At 35.1% G+C, this 25,302-nt stretch overlaps 1 protein-coding gene and 1 pseudogene across 2 annotated transcripts in view; both read left to right on the top strand.

Annotated features, from left to right (window-relative positions):
* Positions 1-1,477: 1,477 nt before the first annotated feature.
* Positions 1,478-25,302, top strand: part of CEP135 (centrosomal protein 135) — a 66,093-nt gene continuing 42,268 nt past the window's right edge. The window contains exons 1-10 of one of the 2 annotated variants that reach the window (XM_011362619.2): positions 1,478-1,709; positions 4,553-4,710; positions 6,135-6,325; positions 7,095-7,262; positions 9,416-9,557; positions 11,405-11,489; positions 14,830-14,958; positions 16,182-16,397; positions 19,102-19,167; positions 22,422-22,560. In XM_011362619.2, the coding sequence (XP_011360921.1) occupies positions 4,598-4,710; positions 6,135-6,325; positions 7,095-7,262; positions 9,416-9,557; positions 11,405-11,489; positions 14,830-14,958; positions 16,182-16,397; positions 19,102-19,167; positions 22,422-22,560 (1,249 nt within the window). In that variant the 5' untranslated portion in view covers positions 1,478-1,709; positions 4,553-4,597. Of the gene's footprint in view, positions 1,710-4,552; positions 4,711-6,134; positions 6,326-7,094; positions 7,263-9,415; positions 9,558-11,387; positions 11,490-14,829; positions 14,959-16,181; positions 16,398-19,101; positions 19,168-22,421; positions 22,561-25,302 lie in introns of those variants that run through there. The other variant, XM_023532099.1, reaches the window with a different exon arrangement.
* LOC111741383 lies at positions 22,863-22,981 on the top strand (annotated as a pseudogene).

Below are 25,302 nucleotides of genomic sequence, written 5' to 3'. Positions count from 1 at the left end.
TTGCTATGTGTTTGGGACAAAGGGAAGCCAAAGAGTTATTGAAACTGAATGGCTGTTGCATAGCCAATTTGCTATGATATTAATTTATTTATGGCTCCTTGTTTTCAAAAAAAATTGTTGCTCGGCAAAAAATGTGTTTAATTGTACCTGTTCAAGACTGCAAAAGCTATCTACAGAACTTAACTCATTGCTTCCTAGAAATTCCATAAAACAGCTCATTAAAGTATGCAAGAAAACAGAAAAGGCACACAAAACAGAAACAGTCAAGCAAAACATGAATGGGTACAAAATATTCACTACCTACAGAGCAGTTACATGATACAGAGTAAGTACATTTTCAGATGGCAGGCCTATTTGGGAGAGTAGTAAACAGAAAGCAATTGCGTTCCTCTAAAATTATCTACAAGTTTTCGGGAGAGAAAAAAATTCTAGGATTTGACCGTGTGTTTTCTGTATGTGAGCCAGTTCTCTATAACCTGTTTATTTAAATTTAATTCCATTCACAAATGTTTATTGTGGTAGGTGCTAGAGAAACACAGCTGAGTAACATAACCTCTAACTCAAGGAATTCACAACTGGGGCAGCAGGGAGAGATATATAAACAAATAATTATGTTTTGATGGGATGGGTTCTATAATACGGCAGGTCCTCAAATAACATCTTTTTGTTAAAGGTCCTTTCATTATAACGTTTATGAGGAAAAAAAATCAATTATGGCCAGGGTCACTGTCCATGTAGTTTGCCTGCTCTTCCTTATGTGTGCATAGGTTTTCTCTGGGGACTCTGTTTTCTTTCCACAACGCAAAGATGCGCACATTGGGTTAACTAGGGCCTCTGAGTGTTAGTGTGCTCTGCGAGGCAAGGGTGTCCTGTCCATGTTGGGTTCCTGCCTGGTGCTCTGAGCTGCCTGGATAAACTATGGCCACCTACCACCCTGAAGTGGAATAAGGACGTTAGAAAAGTAATTATCTTGTTTTTATTAATCTTTCTTAAATATATGTATAGCTCACATTTCCTTGAATGTTCAATATAAGTGTTTGGGGGTCTTTATTTAGTTCAGTGGTTTTTGTGACCAAAAATATGTAGTAGTAACTTAACTCTTATTTATGTCAATTAGCCTATGATAAACTTGGTTTCATTGTATGTCCTTTGTTTAAAGTCGCAAAATTCAGAGGGCTTACTGTATAAGGACCTACACTGAGCCTTAAGGGGACACGGATTTAGGAGCAACAACTATATTGGGTGACTGTCTGGGAAAGTTGCAAATGAAATGTGTGTGACATTTAAGCTGTAGTTTACTAGTGAGTAGGCCTCCACCTTGCCAGCGAAGGCTTACCCCACCGGGAGCCAGGGCTGGGGCAGCATTCTAACCCAGCGTCCGGATGTCAACGCACCCAGCCCACAAGGGTTTGCTGGCCACCTCCGGCCCCCGTCCGCGCACTCCGGGGCTCTTCCGCTTCCGGGCTCGGAGGCGCCCGGCACCGCCTTCGCCGCCGGGCGCGCCGCCGCTGCGCGCCGCGAGTCGGTCACCGCTCCCGTTACCGGGGCAACCGCGGCGCCTCCTCCGCGCCAGCTGGGATCGTCTGTCCGCGCCATTTTCAAACTGCCCCTGTGCCGGAGCCGGTGTTTGGGGCGGAAGGAACCAGCGAGGGAGGCAGGCTCCAGGGCGATGCGGCCGCGGGCGGAGGGAGCCGCGGCCGGAGCTGCTGGTGAGTGCGGCCCCCGGGACGTAGGGCTGGCGGGGGCGGTGCCTTCTCTTCCCGGGCGGTCCCCGCGGCCCGGCCCGGGCACTGCCGGGAGGGGGCCGCGCTACCGCGGGAGGAAGTGGGGCCGGGCGGGGCGCGGAGAGTCTCAGCCGGCTCCGCTTCCTACACCCCTTCCCCTCGACCCCCGACCGGGAAGCTGCGGCGGGAGGTCGGCCTCCTGGAGCTGCCTGATTGCCCCCTGCCCGGCTCGCCACGGGCGTCTGTGCAGTCCGTGCAGACTGGCCAGCTGCTGACTGATGGGTTGATTTAAAAGTTAAAATGGCCTCTTCGTATTAGACTCATACTCATACGTGCTCTTTGTAAACACAGAAATGCCCCTAAAAGTTAGAACAAGAGCCGTTTGTTAACCTTTGTCTGCACCTGTGAAAACATCCTCTCCCTTCCAGTCTTTAGGGAAGGACTCCGAGACAACCTCAGTTAAGGTTGTGTTTTGTTTTAGTTTTTAGTCCATGTGCATGCATACCCACCGATACTTTAGTAGAATAAGATATGCTGGCTTTCAGACGTCAATCCCGCAGACTTAAGTAGGTGGGTAGTTCTAAACACCATGCGTGGGGGACCTCCAAACCTAACCTTTTATGTTGTTTTGCTAGAAACTTTCAGTATAGCCACAGTATTGAGTGATGGAGGTGTGGTGTGGGGGCGGGTGGAGACAGTAGTTCCATGGGTGGGGAAAGCCTAATACAAGTTTTTTGTCCTTGGGAGAATTTTAATCTTTTGCATCTATCCTGTGTCATGATGCTTTTTTGATTCATATTTATTCATCCCTCACCTCTGCCCCCCGCTGCAGTATGTGAGGAAGTATTATTTCTGGGTCACCCAGTTTGGTACCAGAGGGGAAATGTTTGCGTGGTGAAGGCCTGTTAGTTCTTAGTTGTACAGGTGTATTTCTGATGTCTCCAGAAGTTTCTCTAATACACCCGGCATCAGCCAGGTCCCTCTGTGGAAGGAACAGAGAAAGTCCAAAGGGTTGCCGCCACGCGAATAAAAGGTTAGGGAGAGTATGGAGGGAAAAGATTTGTAGAAAGGAATAATTAAGGAGAGGTACTAACTTAGAAGTGATTGGTAAGTTGAGGCGGCATGGTACGGAAACCAAACCAGAGTGCTGGATCACGACTCAGGAGACCTGACTACTCACCGACTTTGTGGCCCTGCGGTTTGAGAAGGTTACTCTATTGAGGCAACCTTTGATCTTTGAATAGGGAGGGTTTCGTTGTTCTCATCTCCCTGACAGGATAGTTGTGAGGATCAAGTTTCGCATGTATTCACATGTGTTCACGGTTTATAAATTGTGAAGAACGATAGAGATGTCAAATAAAACAATAGAAGTGTTTCACTTGGTTTAGAGTACTAGGACTATATTTGCCTGGGAAAGGTTAGAAAAGAGCAGAGTTTCTAGAGAAGTGATCTTTGGATAACTACATTTTTGTGCAGATCGATAGACAATATATTTATTAATATTTTAAAAGACAAGGATAAAAACGTACCAGAGACACTTAGGTGTTTGTGTATTTTTTTATAATTGAAGTAAAATTTACATGGTGAAACACACAGATCTTAAGTGTACTATTCGAAAAGCATTGATAAATGTATACACTGGGTAACCACTACCCCAATCAAGGTTATATTTTCATCACCCCAGAAAGTTCCCTCTTAAACCTTCCAGTCAATAACCACCCACCAGCCACAGGTGACTGCTGTTCTAATTTCTGCCCACCTGGTTTAATTTTGCCTGTTCTTGAACTTTATATAAAGGGAATCATATGGTATATGTGTCTGGCTTCTATTGCTCAAATAATGTTACTCAAATTCATCTGTGTGGTTGACATGTATCTGTAGTTCTTCCCTTTTATTCCTGAATATTATTACATTGTGTAAATATATCATAGCTTATCCTGCTGTTGACAGATATTTAGGTTGTTTCTAGTTTGGGGCTATTATGAATAAAGCTGCTATGAATATTCTTGTAGAGCCTCTTAGTGGATATTTATTTTATTTTCACCTAGGAATAGAATTACAGAGTTATAGGGTAGAGTGTGTTTAACTTTATAAAAAATTGCCAAGACATTTTCCACAGTGCTTTTACACTCTAGTCAGTGTAAAAATTCCAGTTGCTCCAAATCTTTGACATTTGATATTGTACTTTTAATTTAGCCATTCTAGTATGGGTGAAATTGTACCTCACTGTGGCTTTAAATTTTATTTCCCTGATGCCTGATGGTGTTAAGCACCTTTTCATATGATTCTTCTCATTAAGATATCTTTTGTAAGGTGCCTGTTCAGGGCTTTAGCTCATTTTCTTACTGAGTTGTCTTTAGTAAGAATTGAATTGTAAGAGTTATTTATATATCCCATGTTCAAATCCTTTGTTAGATATTATGAATATTTTCTCCCACTCTTATATTTTCCTTTTTGTTTCTTAATGGAATATTTTGATAAGCAGATATTTTTTAATTTGATGAGATCTAATTTATCAAATTTTTCTTTCATATTTATTGCTTTTAAAAGAGGCTTCTGTAAGGATTCTCTGCCTACCTCAGGCTCAGGAAAATATTCTCCTTTGTTTTTTTCAAGAAGCCTTATTGTTTTAAGTTTCACATGTAAGTTTATGAAGAGCTACTTATTTTAATGCAGCAACATGAATATCATAAGCATTCGATTTAAAGAGATCTAAATCTGCCTAAAGAGAAAAAAATAATTACTTCCTATTAAAAGACTCTTCTTTTTATCATAAAACAATACTAATAGCTATACTAATAGAATGATGTTTCATTCTTTTCTTTTAGGACTTTAATTTTTGGAAGTGAATAAAACTAGTTTGGGAAGACAAAATGACTACAGCTGCAGAAAGAAAATATATTAATATTAGAAAAAGATTGGATCAGTTGGGATACCGCCAGACTTTGACAGTGGAATGTTTACCTTTGGTAGAAAAACTTTTCAGGTAAAGATGAAAATAGAGTTCTAAACCTATGTGATCCTTAATCCCACTTATCTAGTTTCTGATTGATCTTTTTGCTTTAGTAAAGAAATAGGTAGGTTTCTGAAAAGTCCTTAAATCATCTGAAGCTCATCTATTCATCCTAGATCCTGGTCCCCTGTCATCACTTCAGGGCTTCTACATTGCAAAACTCTAGGGGTCACCATTCACACTATACCTTTCAGAATAAACATTTCTGAAAGTATTTTCTGTGAGTAGAATTATAGTTTTTTATGTGGTTTTCTGTTATAGTTGGGAGTTCTATGTCTGCCTTACTTACTAGTCTTTAATTACTATTAATAATGGTTCTCTAATATGTGATAATTGGTCATTTCTTTAGCTGTTACATGTTACTTTAACTGAAAGATTCTTTGTGATTTTTGTTTTTTTCCACAAGTTCTCTTACTGTGATTTGAGACTGGAGCAGGGAAATTGCTTATTGAGCTTTCACAGTAGGACTATAAGAGATGATGGAAAAGAGAGAGAATGTATGAAAGATATTTTGTGGTTTTTAGTATGGCCTTAAAAACTCTTCCTGATCTAGTCCTTTCAGATTCATCTCCCATGTGGAGAAGGACTTGAAACTTGCTAAACATATGTACACTCTTACCCTAGGTTTCTTCATATGCTGTAATATCTGCCTGCAAAGTTTCTTTCTTCTCTCTCTCCTCCCTTGCCCTTGTGCTTGGTCAGCTATATGGCCTGCAAAACTTTGTCATGGCTGTTCCATTCTACCCTAACTGCTTTCATGAACAGAAACTTTTGCTTCTCTTTAGAATCAAATGCCATGAGACTAGAGACTGACTTTATCACTGCTATACCTAGGACAGGCTGAACACATACTTGGCACTGAAGTTTATTTTGTTGAGTTTATCCCATAGTATTTTAACTTTTTGACAAACTGTCAATAGATTATAAGCTCCATGGACAGTGGGTTCTTTATTGTATTCTCTGTTCAATAGATATTGTTGGAGTAAATATTCCACTAGCCTATGTTCTTAGAGGTAAGGAACTGATTCTTCTTTATCGTGTACCTGGCACTTAGCAGATAGCAGGTACTCAATAAATATTTGCTGAATGAACAAATAAGTTTCACTGATTCCAGGATCAACCAATTGGACGTGGGGGATGAACCAGAGGGGAGATTCAAATAATAATTATGAAAAATTACTTCATAATTTTTAATCTTGTTTTGAGAAATTTTGGAATACTTCCTGGTATCTTGAAAGACTCTTAGTGTTTTTGTTTTTAGATTTCAGCTCACTTAGCATTTACACATTTAAGCTTATTTAGAAATATATTTTTAGTTATTAGGAAGTTAAAGAAAAAATTTTTTTAAGTTAAAAGAGCATTTCCTTGTATTTACATTTTCTTTTCTTTCATTTTAGTGACCTAGTTCATACAACAGAAAGTCTTCGGAAATCAAAATTATCTTCTGTGAAAGCTGAAAAAGAAAGTGCCAATTTTGATTTTGTTTTGGAACCTTATAAACTTGAAAATGCAAGATTGAGCAGGGAAAATAATGAATTATACCTGGAATTAATGAAACTGAGAGAACAATCAGCCCAACACATTAAAGGTAAAATTTTGTAATTTTAAAAATCCAATATTTTTGCCCTTTTTGTTTTATATGTAGGAAAGGCTAATGTAATTTTTAAACCATTGATTAGAAAATAAAAGGGTCTACTTGCTACAGCTCATGAAATTCTGTAGGATATGTTGAAGAGTTCCCAAGAAATAAAGTAAATTTTTATTTTTTATATCTGTATTTGTCTCCACTATATCTGGATTAAATATTTAGATTTATAATTGCTATAGAAAAGATTAAATGCTGAAACTGAGGAAATGATTTTGGAACAATTCTGTTTCTCTCTGATGGGGGAAGTAGAGGGAGTAAAGTTAGTCGAAAGCTCTGTATCATTCTGATTCTTTAATACTCCATCTTTGAGCTAAAAGGTAAAATAAGAATGATTTCAAAAAATACTGGGCAAAGGGTAATTATATGGCTATCTTATTATAAATTCTTATGTTCAGTAGAAAGCCCTGCCTAAAACCTAGAATTATGAATTTATAATCTTTTGGCATTATACCCAATTTACTGGATCAAAAGCCATGGTTTATATTAGGCTCATACAGCAGAAGAAAATATAAATATAATTTCCTTTTGTGCTTAGTAACTTATTTGCAGTTTTGTTAATAGTGATAGAAAAGATAATAATAGCCTTTCAAACTAACCATGCATAAGAACCAGGTAGAGCCTTTCAAACTGATGTGACTTTCTGCATTTTGTGAAATGGAAGAACTTCATAGATTTCTTGACCTATAAAATAGTCTTTGAATCTTTTAAGAGTTGAAAACTACATTGAAGAAGTGCGCGTGTGAAACAGCTGATCTGAAATTTTTGAATAACCAATATGTTCATAAACTCAAACTTTTGGAGAAAGAAAGCAAAGCTAAGAATGAACGAATTCAACAACTTCAGGAAAAGAATTTGCATGCTGTTGTACAAACTCCAGGTAAGTCTGTTCCTTCTCAGAACCAATTATACCCATCTAATGTTTTAAAGATATTAAAACCATTAATAGGACTGAAATAGGACTTTGGATTTTTGTGCTTAGACTTCAGTATTTGAATATCCTGGTAGTATTTTTTTACATGTACTTAGAAACTTATATAATAATAGCTTCTAAGATGTAAGAAGTCTAACTTCAATGCCCAGAGTTTTATTTCTTTAATCATTATTTTAAATTCTCTTTCCTATTATTATTATTATTTTAGTTATAAAAGTAATCCATACTGAAAGAATTTGTAAATGACATACTTTCTTAATTTTACTATTTTTAGCTTTATGCTCAGTAGTTCTCAAGCACAAGAAAAGGAATGATGGGGCATATCCAAGTTGGTTGTCAAGGCATAAGGTTGGTGGGAGAATGTCTAGTACTAGTGACAGTATCATTGAGATATCTGAACCATGGGATCATGATTATAAAAGTAAGTGAGACATAGGAAAGTGCTAGATTATGAGACTATGTAGAGACTGAGGAGTTAAAGAGCATGGTGAGGACCAATAATAATTTGGTCAGAATTAAGATTATGATCAGAAGGGAGTTGAAAATCTAGAAGCTGGCACAGTTCTGAGTGGTGACCAAGTCCAAATATAGTCATGTGGTTGTATGCTTGAAGTTGAGTGGAGAGGGCACTCATGAGAGTTGACAGCTAAGGAACTGAGAAGCCAGGGTAGGGAAGAATTAGTGGTACTTGAGAAGGGAGGAAATGAAATGGAGAAGTGGACTGTGAGGCAAAGATGGGGAAAAGTGGGAAAGATCTTGGACATAACTAGAAGATTGAGGAAAAAAGAGGATAATCAAGTTTCCTGAGAAAAGAATGAGACAGATTCAAGAGAGATTGAGGAGGTGTAATCACTAGAATTTAGTGACTGAATGTGATAGATGAGAAGTAGAGGAATTCTCAGATTTCTGTTTCAAGTGAATGAGTAGGTGGATGACGATGCTATTTCTTAACGGAGAGAACGTGAGAGGTGAATAGGAGTCTTCTTCGGGACGTGTTGGATGTATTATACCCACAGGATATTCACTTTGAGATTTCTGGTATGTAGTCAGATGTGTAGATCTGCTCTCAGAAGTGTGGTCCCTGATTGAGATTCAGATTTGGGAGTCATTGGGGTATCATGGCAATTGAAGCTATGGGCGTAGTAGGAATTATCTAGTGAGATGTAGTCTGGGAAGAGAGGAATACCAGAGACAGACCCTAGGGAAGTTGGTATTTAAGAGACTAATGGAAAAAGAGGATCTTTGAAAGAAACTGAGGTACAACCAAGGTAGAAAACCTGTAGATAAGGGAAGAAGAAAATGGTTTGTCTTGTCTAGGTGTATAACTACAGGCAGGTCATTTAAATACTTTTTACTTGCTTACTTCATCCTAAATTTATTAGGATTCTAATGAAGACAAGGTTGTGGGTTATTTTTTCTTCATGAGGATCAATGAGTTTTTTAAGTACATGACTAATCTTGATTAGATGCTAGAAAAGGTAAATTATCCACATGGTTTGGACCAAAACAGGGTATATTTATTCATAAAAAAGAAATTACGTTAGCTAGTTTCAAGGATAATTAAGAAAGCATTACCCACTAATTCCGATTATAGCATGATTTTATATTACAGATGATACTTCATTGTATACTAATTTTACTGCCTAAAATTTCAGTTATCTGCTCTTTTGACATTGCTTAATTAACATTAGTATTTTAGTTCTCACTGCCTTTAAGCTCCTCATTTGACAGTTTGCTGCTGATGGTGACTTCTTGAGTTCATAATAGTGAATACCACCACAACTTACACTCAACTTTTAATCTTGCCAAAGGCTGGTCTTTAGTAGAGGAACAGATTAAATCTGGGCATACATGCCAAGCATGCAGAATAAAACTTGTTTTATAACTGTGTTCTTGCTGAGATTTTTCAGGAAGGCATTGTTTAATTTAAGGTCTAGGTGGGTATAAATGAGGGAGAAAATATTTTATCAATATGGAACATGAGCCAGAGATAGACTTTATAACAAAAAGGCTAACTTTCTGGAATATTTAATTCTAAAACAATAGTTTGTTTCTTTTTAATTTTTTAAAAATTTTTTAAAATTCCCCCTTTTTTTTAGGTGGCAAGAAAAGAAGTATTGCTTTTAGGCGCCAGCGTATGCAAATTGACGAACCAGCCCCTCCCTCCGAAGTCAGTTGCTATCCAGTTCCTCAGCCAGATGACCCTTACATTGCAGACCTCCTACAAGTGGCTGATAACAGGTGCATTAAATAATTTTTTGTTGGCTTTAGTTAATTGATAACTTGATTAAGTAAATATTTCTTGACAGTAGGGCTTTTGTAGTAACTGTTGTATCTCCAGTGCCTAGCACAGAACTTGGCATAAACACTCAGTAAATACTTTCTGAATGTATTCTGAATATAGAATGTTTTTACTTATTTTGAAACTTTGATTTCAGAGAGATCATATACCTGATGTTTCTGACCATACTTGCTTTAAAACAATTTAGTGCCATCTAGAATGTATTTTAGTAGAGTTGCTTTGACATTTAGTTTCATCTCCCAAGTTAAGTTATCTTTTACAGGACTTTATTGATATTTACGTCAAATGCCAATTGACATGGATAGATTTGTAACTAACTGGCTTTGAAATTATTGCTTCATGATTCTCTAGGTCTACATGTTTGCTTAATTGGAATCATATAAATTCTGTTTTAATTAAAACTTCATTAAGCTTTCTAGGAGAGGCATGATATCAGTGTTCTGGGGATGTAAAGATAAAAAAGATGGTATAGCTGCTTTTGAGAAGCTTATAATCCAGTAGTGAAATGAGACAAGAGAAATACACAAAATGCCATTAAGAAAATTTAAAGGGGTTCAAAGAAGCAAGAGAGCACTAGTGAAATTCTCTATGGTCATAGATAGAGAAACATTTTAAAATATGGAAGCAGTGCAGATAACTTTTCATTTTATAGATTATGCAGAGACTATGGGGGAGTTTTTCCACTTTATTAATCTCAATGTAACAATCTAAAGAAGTACTTTGGGTAAAGTACTGATTAGGCTCTCATAGCTCAGTTATTCTCACACAGTATAACATGTCTTTATTTATATAGCTATCTGGCCTTAACCTTGAAATATTTTGTATTTTTCTGTTGCAGTTACAATCTAGGCCTTCTTAGACAATGTGTTGATATTGTTTAAGGAAGTTTTTTGGCTGCATATGAATCATTTTCTGTCTTTTTCTTTCTCACCATTTTTCTTTTCTATCAAACCATTATAGGTGCATTAGTTCTTGGTTATCTTGTTTGTTTTAATTTGCAAATGCACATTTGTCTTCAGTCATTCCTGCATATATATGAGTGCAGTTGCATAGGTACTCTTCTCTTAAACATAGATTAGTAGAAAATGTTGGTTCCAGTGTTAGCAGAGATGAACTGTGTCCAGCCTCACTTATTCTACCCCATGGAAAATCTCTCTTAAAGAAGACCTGGTTTCAGGCCTTATCTTTCCAGTGTGAAAGTGGTTGTGTCATATGTATGTTAATGCTTGGCAAGGTTGGATGTCATATACATACATATGGGCAATTGCAGAATTGAGGTAATTTGGACAAATCTTAATTCTGTTACAATTAACAAGTTCCAGAAAGGAGTTGCTTTTTTAGTTATTTGGAAAGTTTTAGTATTTCTCAATATTTTTTTTTCTCCAGGATTATAGAAAATACAGTTTTTTAGAAAATACAGAGTTAGTTAGGGTCAGAAAACATATTTAAGGCCTTTACATTACTTAATCATGTTGTGAGTTTTAGACTACTTCAATTTCTGAACCTGAGAATTAGCATCATTTCAAAGAGTTGTCCTAAGGATCAAAATGCAGTAGTAGGTATTTTATTGTATAATGTTTCTTAGTTTCAAATTATTTATAACTCAATTTTTTTATCTGTTCTTATAAAACTTACAAGATGATATACTTTATGCTTTGGCACAACACTTCATAATTTGTTGAGAAACAAAGTAGAGAATTTATAAAGGAATGTGTCTAGTTTCATTTCTTGTTATTTTATATTTCTTAACAAAAGTATATTGGTATTAGTTATGAATGTGTTTCAGAATTCAAGAACTTCAACAGGAAGTCCACCAGTTACAAGAAAAATTATCAGTGATGGAAAGTGGACTGAGAGATTATAACAAGCAGGTAGGATTTTTATTTATTTGCATAGTAGGGTTTCAGTTGGGTATGCTGTGATTATAAATAGAATTGGGTTATATTTGATATTACTGATACTGAGTGTTTATATAGCTTTTATCTTTTTCATCAATTTGTTGATAGAGTTAATAGCTGAATAGCTTAGATGGCTTTAGAGCAATTCTACTCCATTCCCTTCATTATACATTGAGGTAAATTCTACTCCATTCCCTTCATTATGCATTGAGGTAAATAGTAGTTTTTTGTCTTGTTATTTTTGTTTTTCTTTTAGGTGAATCATCTATTTCCCCATATATAATTTTTAACCATATTACTCTTTCCATCTCAGGAGATATTTTATTAAAGTGTGCTTTGCTTTATCATGGTGTGTTTATTAATTTTTTTATTCTTACAGTTTTTGTCATTTTGAACATAAATTTATTTGAATGTTACTCTTCTGTGTTGCCATATTTTTTTTGTTTTCTCTACAAATACTAAGTATTTCATAAAACAGTTTTCTGAAGAAGCAGGGGAGTTAATAGATACAGTTAGATCATAACCATACAAGCTTTGTTCTTTCATACTTTCTGTTTGTTTCATAACTAAGTTCTGATTTGGGTAATTACAGGCTTTTTTTCCTTAATGTACTTACTGAAGTTTAAATGGGGTAACACGTTTTTTCATTTTCAGTATTTTTTTTTTTTTGGAGTAATGTGATCTGCACATGCAAATATAGATGTAACTTAAATGTTGGTATAACTCTTATGTTCGTAAAGTATTTTGAAGATTATTTGGATAAAAATAGAGTTAAAAGAAAAGGCATCATAATAATAGCCAAAAACTTCCTTAATGGACAGATGAAAATATCAGATATACATGAGTTGAATATTTTTCAACTTATAATCACACTTTCATCACATTTTTTTCTAAGTACTTTATAAACATAAACCTACCAGCCTTCGCTATCTCTGTGAGGTGGCTGAGGTTTGGAGAAAATAGTCTGACCGTTGTGATTGGAACTTCCAATGTATTGTGGTTATCAGTCTGAGCTGAGTCCTCTGTGTTGCCTGTCTTTTTTTTTTTTTTGCTTGAGTTATGTTTTTCTCAGCATATATTCTATATTTTGCTGTTCTTTTCATGCTCTTTCCCCAATCTATAACACCTTCCTTCTCAGGACATTACTTTGTCTCAACTGCTTATCTCTACCTCTATAATCAGGCTCTCAAGACTTAATGAGTAGTATTCTGTTTAAAGCTTAGTCTTTCTTGGCCACATGTCTTCTATTTTCCTTAGGACCTTGCTTTAATCGATTATTCTTTCTTTAACAAACAGTTATATGACCACTTTATAATTATTAATTATTTTAATCTTCATAACAGTCATTTGAGAAGGAGCTATTATCGTCATCACTACCATCCCTTTAAAAAATCTCTTTTAACTACCTCTCCTTGCTACTGCTTTCTCCTCCCTCATGAAAACTTCTCTAGAGTACCTTACTCTTCTGTTTCTGCTTCTTTACTTTCTGCTCACTCCTTAACTAATTGCAGTCTGGCTTCTACCCCACCAGGACATAAGTTAGTTTGGTTAATGACACCACTGACATGAATTGCTAGATCCAAAAGGATACTTTTAGTCTTTATTTTCTTGACCTGCTCCAGTATTTGACATTATTCATAATTTCTCCTTGAACTCTTCTATGACTCCATTTTCTTTCTTTTTTTTTTTTTTAACCTCTTATAACTTTCTCTGCTTTTCTCCTCTGCCCGTTCCCTGAAATATTACTATTTTCCAGGATTCTGTCTTTGACCCATTCTCCTTTCCCTGTATTTTTTCTCTGGTGATCTCATTCATTCTCTTGATTTAAAATATTGTCTGTATGTTGATGACTCCCCAATCTCTCTTAGGCTTGAACCTCTCTGCTGAGCTCTAGACCCATATATCCAACTTAATACTGGGCATTTCTACTTGAATAAAGACTCTTTATATTTACATGTTTTGTACTGAACTTGTTTGTCTTCTGTCTCAAATCTGTTTTTCCTCTTATAATTTCTACTTTGGTTGATAACATCACCATCTACCCAAGTCAATATTCGTAGTTTTCCTAGATTTCACTCTCTTCTCTTTAAATACCACTCATCAAGTTCTGTCGTTTCTTCTGCCTAAGTACTCCTTGAACTTATTTCTGCTCTTCCCTATTCCACTGTTTTAGGCTTAATCCTGCCTCTGGTTTTATTCTTATCAAATTCATTCTTGAGTTCAGAGTAATCTTATCAGCAAGGTATTCATTGTTTGTCATAATTAGTTCCTGCCTAATTCTTCAGACTCACCTCCAACCATTAGTTCCCTTGCACATTACAGTCCAGTCATACTGAGCCATTTCTAGTCCCTCAAACATACCATGTTGTTTTATCCTTCTGTGTCACTAATTGGAACATCCCCTCCCTCTCTTTATAGAATCATTTATTACCTTTTTGAACATATTTATTTGATAAGGCCTTCACTAATTTCCACAGGTATGAACATATGGAAAGTAAATCACTTTATTCCCTTAACTACTTTGGTGCCATATACCTATTTCCTTTATTTTAACATTAAACAACTTTGTACAGAAATTATTGGCTTACTTGCTAGATTTCTTTGTAAAGCTGTGTTCCTGAAAGTCAGGAGTCATGTTTTATTCGTCTCTATATACCTAGAACTGTGCTCAATAGTTGTTGAATTGAATGCTTGGTTTTTGTTTTCAATTTTTAGGGGGGAAAAAAAATCTTTAAAGTGTGTGAGTTTTTCCAAATTCTTGCATGTTTATAGTGTGAATTCATGATTAATAGTGATCTTTTTGTACAACTGTTGTTTCCTAAATAATCATTAAATTTACTCCAGCTTCCTATTCTTTTTAATATTGAATTTCAGTAGCAATTCATTTTCTGGTGTGTTTTAAATTCATTTGTTTATTCTACATTTATTTCACTAGGCACTGAAGTAGTTCAGACGCAGTTTTAGTACTCAGCAGTTTCTTTTATGTAAACACTGCCTAATCTTAGCAGAGGGGAATAAAAACCAAAAAATAAATTAGGAAGAATCTATTCAGTAGAAATACTTATGAAAACCATGCTGACTATTCTTATGTTGACATTTTGTGGGGGGTTTTTGTATTTTTGTTCTACACATATGTGTTTTATAATCTCATATATGTGTGAATACATATATGAATGTTTGTTAATCTCTTGTATATGTACATTGTGCAACGTAAGAAAAATGGAAGTATATCTAAATAAATGTTTATTCAGTGTTAATCATTTTGGTTGAAAACTAGATTTTTAAAAATGTTATCATGACTTTATGTTTTCAGATTGAACTAAGAGAACGAGAAATAGAACGACTTTCCATCGCATTGGATGGTGGCCGCTCCTCTGATATCCTCTCTCTGGAGACTAAAAATAAAACCAATGAAAAGCTTATCGCTCATTTAAATATTCAGGTAATGACTTTTATAGTTATTTCACTAAGTGTATAAACTCCTAAGTGTTTATAATGGTCCCTGGGGTTGTAAAAGTGACAGTGTTGTTCACTGAAGTATTATGTAACAGTGGGAAAAATTTGATAGAGCCCAAATATTCAGATATAGAATGAAGCTATTGAAAAATTATATTTGTGAAGAATATTGATGAGGCAGGAATATATATACCATAATGTTAAGTATTTAAGAGAAGAGACTAAACTGTAAACAAAATGTGATCTTTTTTGCTGTTTTAAAATGTATGTAAACTCAAATAAAACAATGGAAAGATCATATCAAAATATACTACCAGAGTTTATCTTTGTGTGATGGGATAGTCTTCCTTAGGATTTTATTTTTTAAAATTTTATGAATATTTATTTCTTTTACAATGTAAAAAAGAGGATTTTAAAAAATAAATATAAAAATTAAACTTGCAGTTTTTTAACAATCTATGTAATGGATTCCCTGCCATGCATTTGACCTAAAAGTGCAAGAATAGGAGAGTTTCATAAAGCATGTCACATGACCTTTACAAATTTAGACATGTCAGTGCTGCTTGGGCACAACCAGAATAGAGTATGGCTCAAGTTTCAGCAATAGTTCTAGAGTAGTGCTGTCCAAAATAAACTATATATGAGCCATATATATTATTTAAAATTTTCTAGTAGCCAGATTAAAAAAGTAAAAAACAGATGAAATTAATTTTAAAATATTTATCTCATACATCTAAAGTATTATTTCAATATGTAATTAATTTGTAAAATATTGAGATATTTTACATTCTTTTTGTGCTAAGTCCGAAATTCTGTGTATATTTTACATTTATAGCACATTTCAGTCTGGACTAGCCACGTTTAAAGTGCTCAGTTGCCAGATGTGGATGCTAGTGGCTACTACATTAGACAGAACGGCCTAGAGTAATATTATCATCATAGTGATCGATATTCTTGTCATATTCTTAGAATTCTGTGTTGGGAAAATGTTCACACAAATTTCTTATCCTTTCCTTCCATGCTTGAAAATCTAAAGTCAGTGGCTATATATTAAACCATATTGTCAGTTTTGTAAATCAAAACAGTATAAGTTTGTGAATATAAAATAGTTGTGGTATTTTTTTTGAATGTAATATTTTGAAATATTATCTTGAAAGTTTAGTATTTAGAATAATTTTCCAATTCATGTACCTAACAAATTCAATTTAGGTTGACTTTCTTCAGCAAGCTAATAAAGACCTGGAGAAGCATATACAAGAGCTTATGGAAACCAAGGATACAGTGACTACTGAAGTTGTTAACTTAAGTAACAAAAATGAAAAACTCTGCCAAGAATTAACTGAAATAGACCAGTTAGCACAGCAGTTGGAAAGACATAAAGAAGAAGTGCTTGAGACTGCTGATAAAGAACTTGGGGAAGCAAAGGTATGTCTAGGTTGCAGGACTACTAATTCTCTTAGAGCATAGTGAGCTTGAGCCCTTTTGATATCTGATTTTGAGTCTTTTGGTTTGTTTGTTTTGTAATTCAAGTTTTTCTAAAGTGTTGTTTATATGCTCTAAATGCTTGTACTGGTTGTTTGGGTGTATTTCTCTCCATGCTGTCCTATTTTCCTTTCAAATCTCCATCTCTGTCCTTTTATTCTTTGCTTTGTGAACAAGCTTTGGAAGTTTGTTCTTTTTGTTGTTTTGTGCTCATGAGCCCCTTTAAATGTATTTTTTAAAACTCTACATGTTCTTGCACATTTTTAAGTTGGTGGCTAACATTTTTCATCTTTAAGTTTAAATAGATACAAAGGATGTAATCTAGTCTACTGTAAATATCGATTTTTTTTTAATATTCTATTAAAATAACACTGTCACATTATTCTTAGCCAGTAGAATCCAAATGACCCTTTCTTGAAATCTCCACAAAATTTTATCCTATTTTAACATATTTTATGCTTGAGTATCTTTTTCTGATCACCCTATCAGATGTCTCTGCAATAAAACAAATACAGGAATTGAAATGTTTTATTTTTTAAAATATTCTTAGTATAAGGTTCAAAGTGTTAGCATTTTCCTCCAAATAGTGTTATCATTACAATTATTAGCAATCAGTGGATCAAAGAGACAGATATAGCACAAATGCTCATAAATTCTTATTAAATACAAAAGTAAAATTTTATTGGAAATGCATTTCTCAATAAGATATAATGGGAGAAAATAATGCCTTAATTCAAGGCTTTGGACAGTTCTAACATCAGATTATCTTTTTGTCTGGTGCTTCAAAAATTTTTCAATATCTTGAGACAGTGTGACATTAAATGTATGCCTTTCTTTTGAAAAGTGGGAGAGAGGCAGTTGTGAGAGAGAAGGTGGGAAAGGAGAACTCACATAATTCCTAGACCACAAGCAGTTTCTCAGATAATTTTTAAGAAGGACTTTATGTAAATTAAAAATCTAGATATTACGGGGTGGCTCCATAGTGTAGTGGTTAGCACGTCTGCTTTACACGCAGAAGGTCCTAGGTCGGCGCCCCAGGTGGAGCCACAGACCATACCCCGGGTGCGCCAGCCCTGGGGGTGCGCCAGACCCCCCAGGTGCACACCCCGAGCTTGTGGGAGGAGACGCCCCGCCTTCAGAGATCCAGTTCTTAAGGGGAAACGGCAACATCCATAGGTCAGGGGCAGAAGGTGGGGAGTGTGGGGGAATTAAAGAGGGGGGAAAAATAAATTTAAAAAATTAAAAAAAATAATAAATATATAAAAATAAAAACCTAGATATTGCGTCCTTAAAACCATGTGTATATGATAGTTTTACATAATACTTGGAAAGTCTTTATATTATCTCAGAAATAGGTATAACGTAGTTTGAAGATCACTACTCTATTTTACATCACTGAATTAATTTTATACAGTGTCACCTCCACTAAGGAAGAAACTACCTCAACATAATAAAGGCCATTTATGAAAAGCCCACAGCTAACATCAATCCCAGTGGTGAAAGACTGAAAGCTTTTCCTCTAAGATCAAAAACAAGGCAAGGATGCCCATTTTTACCACTTCTGTTCAACATAGTACTGGAAGTCGTGGCCAGAGCATTTAGGCAAGAAAAAGAAATAAAAGGCATCCACATTGGAAAGAAGTAAATTTATGTTTTCAGATGACATGAGTCTTATATGTAGAAAACCTTAAAGATTCCGCAAAAAAAAAAAACAACTGATAAACAAATTCAGCAAAGTTGCAGGATATAAATGCAAGACACAAAAATCAGGTGTGTTTCAATACACTAATAATTAAAATCCAAAAAGGGAATAAACGAAATAATCCCTAAAACTATAAATGGCATTTATAGGAAAAAAATCTTAAAATTCGTATGGAATGTCACGGGACCCGGAATAGCCAAAACAGTCTTAAAGATGAAGAACATTGTTAGTGCACTTTTAATTCTGCATTTGTGGCTTTAGTTTTATTGCAATACTCATATATCTCATACCTTTCTTATTCTACCTCCTTTTACATCTTCTGTGCTCATGCACACAACATACTGAACACAACTTCTCATGTCCTGTTGGCATTGCTCAAGAATGACAACTGGCTCACAAAAGATTCCCATTTGGTCGTAGTACTTTTTAAATTAAATTTATTGGGGTGACATTGGCTAATAAAATTATGTTTCAAGTCTACACTTCAGTAATATGTCATATATATATATTGCATTATGGGTTCATCTTGGCATTCAGTGTTCTGAGTTGCAGTACAGAGGATCTGTGTTGATAGTAGAAGGTGGAGAGAAAGCAAATAGGATAGTAAAATCAAGAAATGATAGTGCCATAAGATTAATTTTGAAAATCAGGGTTCAAGGAAAGTCCTACAAGTATACAGGCAAAAAAAAAGATTTTCAGGGGCCCTCTTGTTTCAGATATTACAAATAGGTTCCTGTGAGCATTCAGGATACCAAGAAATTAAAGAGTAGCCTCAACTTTGCCTCCTCTTCATTGATATTGAGGCTCAGGGCTAAAGCTTCAGATCCCACTGGTGAGAGGGAACATGAACTACTTGAAAAATGACTTGGTCTTATTTTTAATGTGACTTAGTGATAAGTATTCTTGACTTTAAGGTGTTTTACCTAATAGGCTTTTTATTCCTAGAAAGAGATTAAAAGAAATCTCTCTGAAATGCGGAATCTTGAAGAAACAATGGCAAAACTTCAACTGGTAAGTAGATGTCATATCGATTTGCCAGAACTTTCCATAAGAAAATTTTTATGCTTTATTTTACATATATATATATATATTTTAATTGACATAGCATAATATTCAGGCTTTTAAGTGTATAATTTAGTGGTTTTGTTTTAGTTACTAAGTAGCACAGACATCATTATTATCTAATAAGAACATTTTTCTTACTCTAAAAAGAAATCTCATGCACATTAGCAGCCGCTCTCCATTTTCCTCTGCTCAGCCCTTGATAACTACTAATCTACTTTCTATTTCCATAGATTTGCCTATCCTGGGCAATTTATATAAGTAGAACCATACAACGTATGATCTTTTGTATCTGGCTTCTTTCATTTAGCACAGTGTTCTCAAGGTTCTTGCTTGCTGTAGCATGTATCCAGTACTTCCTGTTTATGGCTGAATAGTATTCCATTGTATGGGTATATTGAGTTTCATTTATATTTATACAATTTTTTAATCTCATATATAGTAGATAGCAAAATTCAAATTTGGAAAAGTTCTTAGGAATTTTGTACTCTTTTAACTACATGGTTGTTCAAAACATTGGTTATCAGGATGCTCAGTGAACTTAGGGAAAGAGTAGATGAACTCAGTGAGAACTTTAACAGAGAGATAGAAAACATGAAAATGGAGATAGAAAACATAAGAAAGAACCAGTCAGAAATGAAGAATACAGTAAGTTAAATGAAGAATACATTAGAGAGAATCAACAAATTAGATGAAGCAGAGGATTGAATCAGCGATTTGGAAAATAAGGTAGCAGAAAACACCCATCTGGGACAGCAAAAACAAAAAAGAATTTAATAAAATAAAGATAGTTTAAGTTGCCTGTGGGACAACATCAGGCATACCAACATTTGCATGATAAGAGTACCAGAAGGACAAGAGAGAGAGCAAGAAATTGAAAACCTATTTGAAGAAATAATGATGAAAAACTTCCCTATCCTGGTGAAGGAAATAGACATACAGCCCAGGAAGCTCAGAGTGCCAAACAAGATGAACCCAAACAGGCCCACACCAAGACACATATTTACAATGCCAGAGGTTAAAGACAGACTCTTAAAAGCAGCAAGAGAAAAGCAATTAGTTATGTACAAGGGAGCTCCCATAAGACTGTCAGCTGATTTCTTAACAGAAATTTTTGCAGGCCAGAATTGATTGGCATGAAATATGCAAAGTGATGAAAAGCAAGGATCTACAACCAAGAGTACCCAGCAAAGCTATCATTTAGACTCAAAGGACAGATAAAGAGTTTCCTAGACAAAAAAAAAGCTAAAGGAAGTCATCACCACCAAGCCAATATTACAGGAAATGCTGGAGGGACTTCTTTAAGAAGAAAAAAATATCAAAGATATGAATAATAAAATGTCAATAACTACTTATCTGTCAACAATTACTTTAAATGTAAACAAGTACTCCAAAAGCCATAGGGTGGCTGAATGCATAAGAAAACAAGATCCTTGCATATGCTGCCTACAAGAGACTCACTTCAGATCAAAAGATGCACACAGACTAAAATTAAAGGGATGGAAAAAGATATTTCATGAAAATGAAAAAAGCTTACTTATACCAGACAATACTTATACCAGACAAAATAGACTTTAAAACAAAGACTATAACAGACAAAGAAGAATCCAGTAATCCCACTTCTGGATATTTATCCAAAAAACCCAAAATACTACTTTGAAGGGACATGTGCATCCCTATGTTCATTGCAGCATTATTTACGATAGGGATATGGAGGTAACCTGGGTGTCCATCAGTGGACGAATGTATAAAGAAGAGGTGATATATATACAATGGAATATTGTATATATAAATTCATAAAAATAAATAAGTAGAAGAATGAAATCTTGTCATCTGCAATAACATGGATATACCTAGAGAGTATTGTGCTGAGTAGAGTAAGTCAGAGAAAGACAAATGCCATATGATTTCACTTACATGTGGAATCTAACGAACAAAATAAAACTCAGAGATACAGAGAACATTTTGAGGGTTGACAGATGAGAGGGGGTTGAGAGGGTTGGTTAAAAAGAGAAAGGGGTTAGAAAGTACAAATTGGTAATGACAAAATAGTCACGGGGTTGTAAGGTATAGCATAAGGAATATAGTAGTAACTGTATGATATCAGATGGGTACTAGATTTGTTGGGGTGATCACTTCGTAAGTTATATAAATGTCTAATCACTATGTTGAAAAAAGAAAAAGCTTTAAAAAATGAAGCCATTGTGATACACTGGCACATATTAGGTGCTCAAGTTCTTGTTTATTTTTTATGTGCTTACTATGGAAAACATATCACAATGGTTTCCTTTTTATTCAACTGAAGGGATTCAGTTCAATTCAGTATTGAATAATCGAATTAGCTAAACCTGCTAAATATTAGTCCATTCTTGAGTCTCATGGATATTGTAAAATGCTCTCATGTGGTCAATAAACAGAAAAGAGACGAACATCTACATGTTTGATGATGTTTTTACATTGTAAAACATAACATAAGCTCCATGAGGGTAGGGATTTTGCTGTTTGTTTGCTACTGTTTATATGCAAACTATAAACAGTTAAATGTGATTCAAAATGCTTGTCTCATAACTATTACCAAGTTTTAACAGTGTTGGCTGACAGTAAGGCGTTGCTGTAATTACTTTCTGACTCATCTTACTTTTTCCGTTAGTGCCATATTTTATGTATTTTTAAGATAAGCACTAATGATATCTATAACTAACATTTATTAAGCACCTGCCATATCCTGGACACTGTAGAGTGCTTCACATCCATAGATCCATTCTCATCAGTGAATCTTCAGTGTCAGGTACCGGTCTTATTCCCATTGTGCAGTTGAGGCTGAGAGAATAACCACTGGAGTTATAAATACCTATGATAGTGTTAGAGCACTATCTTTCTTCTGCCCTCCTTTAAAAGTAAAAATATTGCACAAGAAAATTTTCATTTAAAAAAAATAGGACAATGTATACTAAACAAATTAAAAGGAAATAAAATCTAATACTGCTACTCAGAAAAGAGCACTGTTAACATTTGGGTTTTATGGTGCTTTTAGCCACAACCAATTTAACTTTAGTCGAAACCATATATTTGATAAAAGTGTTTGTGTTTATATATGTGTATGTGAATTACTCTTTAAACATGCTTACAAAAATATCTATTTTAAGTGCTATAGTATTTTATAAAGTCATTGGAAATCTTAATTGAAGTATTAAAATTTGCAGGAATTAAACTTATGCCATAAAGAAAAAGAGAGACTAAATGATGAACTCCTTATAAAATCAGACTTGGAAACTGTCGTTCATCAGCTTGAACAAGAAAAGCAAAGACTTGCCAAAAAACTGGAAAGTTTTGCAGTTACAGGTAAAATGTAAAATGTTGATAACTTAAAAAGTGATTGTGATAGTCTCTCGGTGTATTATTTTTCTTAGTAGATGATATCTGTAGAGTGCTTGCAGTATGACAGAAACCATACTACACAGTGTAGAGATAGTAGAAAATCTTTCTCCCTCAAAGGCCTTACAGAATTCTTGTCATTTTGACTAGTTAGTATAGAGAACCCTACTTGAATATCTTTTTAATAGAAGTATATTCTTCTTTGAGGCAGACTGATAATAGAATTAATTAAGACTAAGAGGAAGACTGTTATAAAATAGTGAAAAATTGTCTATGGCCATGCTACTCTGAACAAGCCTGAACACGTCTGATCTCGGAAGCTAAGCAGGGTTGGGCCTGGTTAGTACTTGGATGGGAGACCACCTAGGAAAACCAGGTGCTGTAGGCATGAAAAATAAAAAAATAAGGGATTGTAATCTGACAGAGTCCTTGCAATCTGTGAGGTCAACCAAGGGTTGCTTCACCTAAGAAATAAAAAAATAAATAAAATGAAGTAATGAAAAATTAAAGAACAGAAATTTTATAAGGAAATGCAGTTGTATCACCCGAAAGTACACACATGCACACACGCATGCGCGCACACACATACACATACACACACACATACACACACACACACACACACAATAAAATAGTCTGACTTTCTGTTAGGTACCAGTCCTAAATGATTTTTAAAGAAGCATGTAAGAATTCATCCATCTGTCCGTCTGCCCATCCATCCGTCCATGCATCCATTCATTCATTTGACAAATGTTTATGAGCCTCTTGTGTTCAGGATGCAAGGGTATATGAAGATAAACAAGATACACAAGATCCCTGCTCTTTTGGAGCCTTTATTCTAGTTAAACAAAGTAGTAGCATGTCAATGAAGAGGTTAATTTTAGATAAGAGGTATCAAAATAAATGGGAAGTGCTAGAGATCTACTGATTGAAGGGCTCAGTGATTAGATGCCAGCCAGATGAAGATTTGAGGGCAGAGTTTTTCAGGCACACGGAGTGGTAAGTGCAGAAGGAAATGAAAGAAAGCCAGTATGTTATATTAAAAAGAGGCTTTTCCTAGGCTCTTCAGCATTCACATGGATAATGTGTTTGAACTCTTTTCTGCTTACTAGCTATATGACTTGAGCACATTATTTAACCTCTCTATGCCGTAGTTACCCTATCTGTGGGGTTAATGATGGCACCTACCCAAAAGGTTATGAGTATTAAATGGGTTAATATATTAAAGTGCTTAACCTATGTATAAAAGTTTGCAATTTACTTCCTTTCATAGCTAGCTATGGTCTGTCGTTTCAGCAGCATCTTCCAGATACATGAAACTCGCTTGTTTCTCTGTGTTTCGGATGCATACCCTGCTAAAAACCCAGCCATGGATCAACCAAAACTTCTACCTTCTACATGTTTACACATGAGCAGCTAAACACTATTTGTTGTGCACCAGACACATCTATAGCACTGTAGATTAGGTGATCTTGAACCTCAGCAGCACCCTCAGTGATGTATGGAGGTTTTATTCTATGTTTCTTATTGCTTGATCTCCCACTCTACAGGGAACTTTTCAAATATGTTCCATTCTTAGTAAGCCTGTGACTCTCATTCCACCCCCCATTCTAAGCAGGCAATCTTACCTCCAGTTTCCCTAAGAGAATGGAAACTATCAGGGAGGAATTCCATTAGTTTCCAAATCTTAAACTTGTCCATCTTTATCTTCTCTCCTGTTAAAATGGAGGTTTGTCCCTATACGAAAGGCTACAGCCTCCATCTATCCTCTGGTGCTATCTTCTCTAACTTTATAAACCTTACGTATTTAGTCTTTGTACTGTTCTTTTTGTTTTTGTTTTTGTTTTTTTCAATTGGTATTCAAACAGGCTTACCTCATCCATTCTAAAACAAAAACTCTCTAGCCACTCTTTCCTCTTGATAGCTTTAACATATTGAAAAGTTATCCACACTTGCTGTTCCTGCTTGATCACTCACTAACTACCTTTTAGTTTCTCAATCCACTCCAGCTGGCTTCTGTCTCCATCTCACCAACACAACCGCTTTTGTTAAGGTCATCACTCAATACTGTTATGCTAAATGCAGTGGACACTTTTCATTCATTAATTCATTTGCCTTCTTAGCAATGAACACAGTTGCCCGTTTCTTCTCACTCACCTAGCTGCTTTTTACCTCTCTGGTCACCTCTTCTCAGGATGAATTTGCCTATTCAGCCTTCAGATTGCATTGCACACTGTTCTTCCGTAGCTTTTATCCTACTATAATTAGAATAACTGTTTGGCCTTGGCTATATTGTTCATACTTGTATCCTTAACTAGTGCTAGGTATGTAGTAAATACTCAGTGAGTGTTGAATGAATGAAAAGAGAGATGAGAGTGAATCATTGTGTCTTGAAAATCATTTCATATCTCAGAGTTCTAATGAGTATCAGTTAAGTCAGATTGAAATATATGAAATTACCAGTATTAGGTTATTTTTGAGTCATGAAATGGTAATTTTTATGGTAAAAGTTAATTGTGCTTATTTAGAGAACGATGAGTTGTTTTGATCTCTTTTATGTATATACTGTATTAAATTCAAGCTTAATGTTAAAATTGCATAGATTATAGTTAATTGAAGATAGATTTTTCTTTTATTGTATTTTCAAGTCACCAGTAAGTATCATGTGGTAATTTATTGCTTTATATTATGTAGTACTAAATAGTACTA

This window comes from Pteropus vampyrus, unplaced genomic scaffold (assembly GCF_000151845.1).
Source record: "Pteropus vampyrus isolate Shadow unplaced genomic scaffold, Pvam_2.0 Scaffold77, whole genome shotgun sequence".
Classification (NCBI taxonomy): Eukaryota; Metazoa; Chordata; class Mammalia; order Chiroptera; family Pteropodidae; genus Pteropus; species Pteropus vampyrus.
The sequence above is the reverse complement of the archived record's forward strand: the minus strand, read 5'-3'. Positions and strand labels throughout refer to the sequence as shown.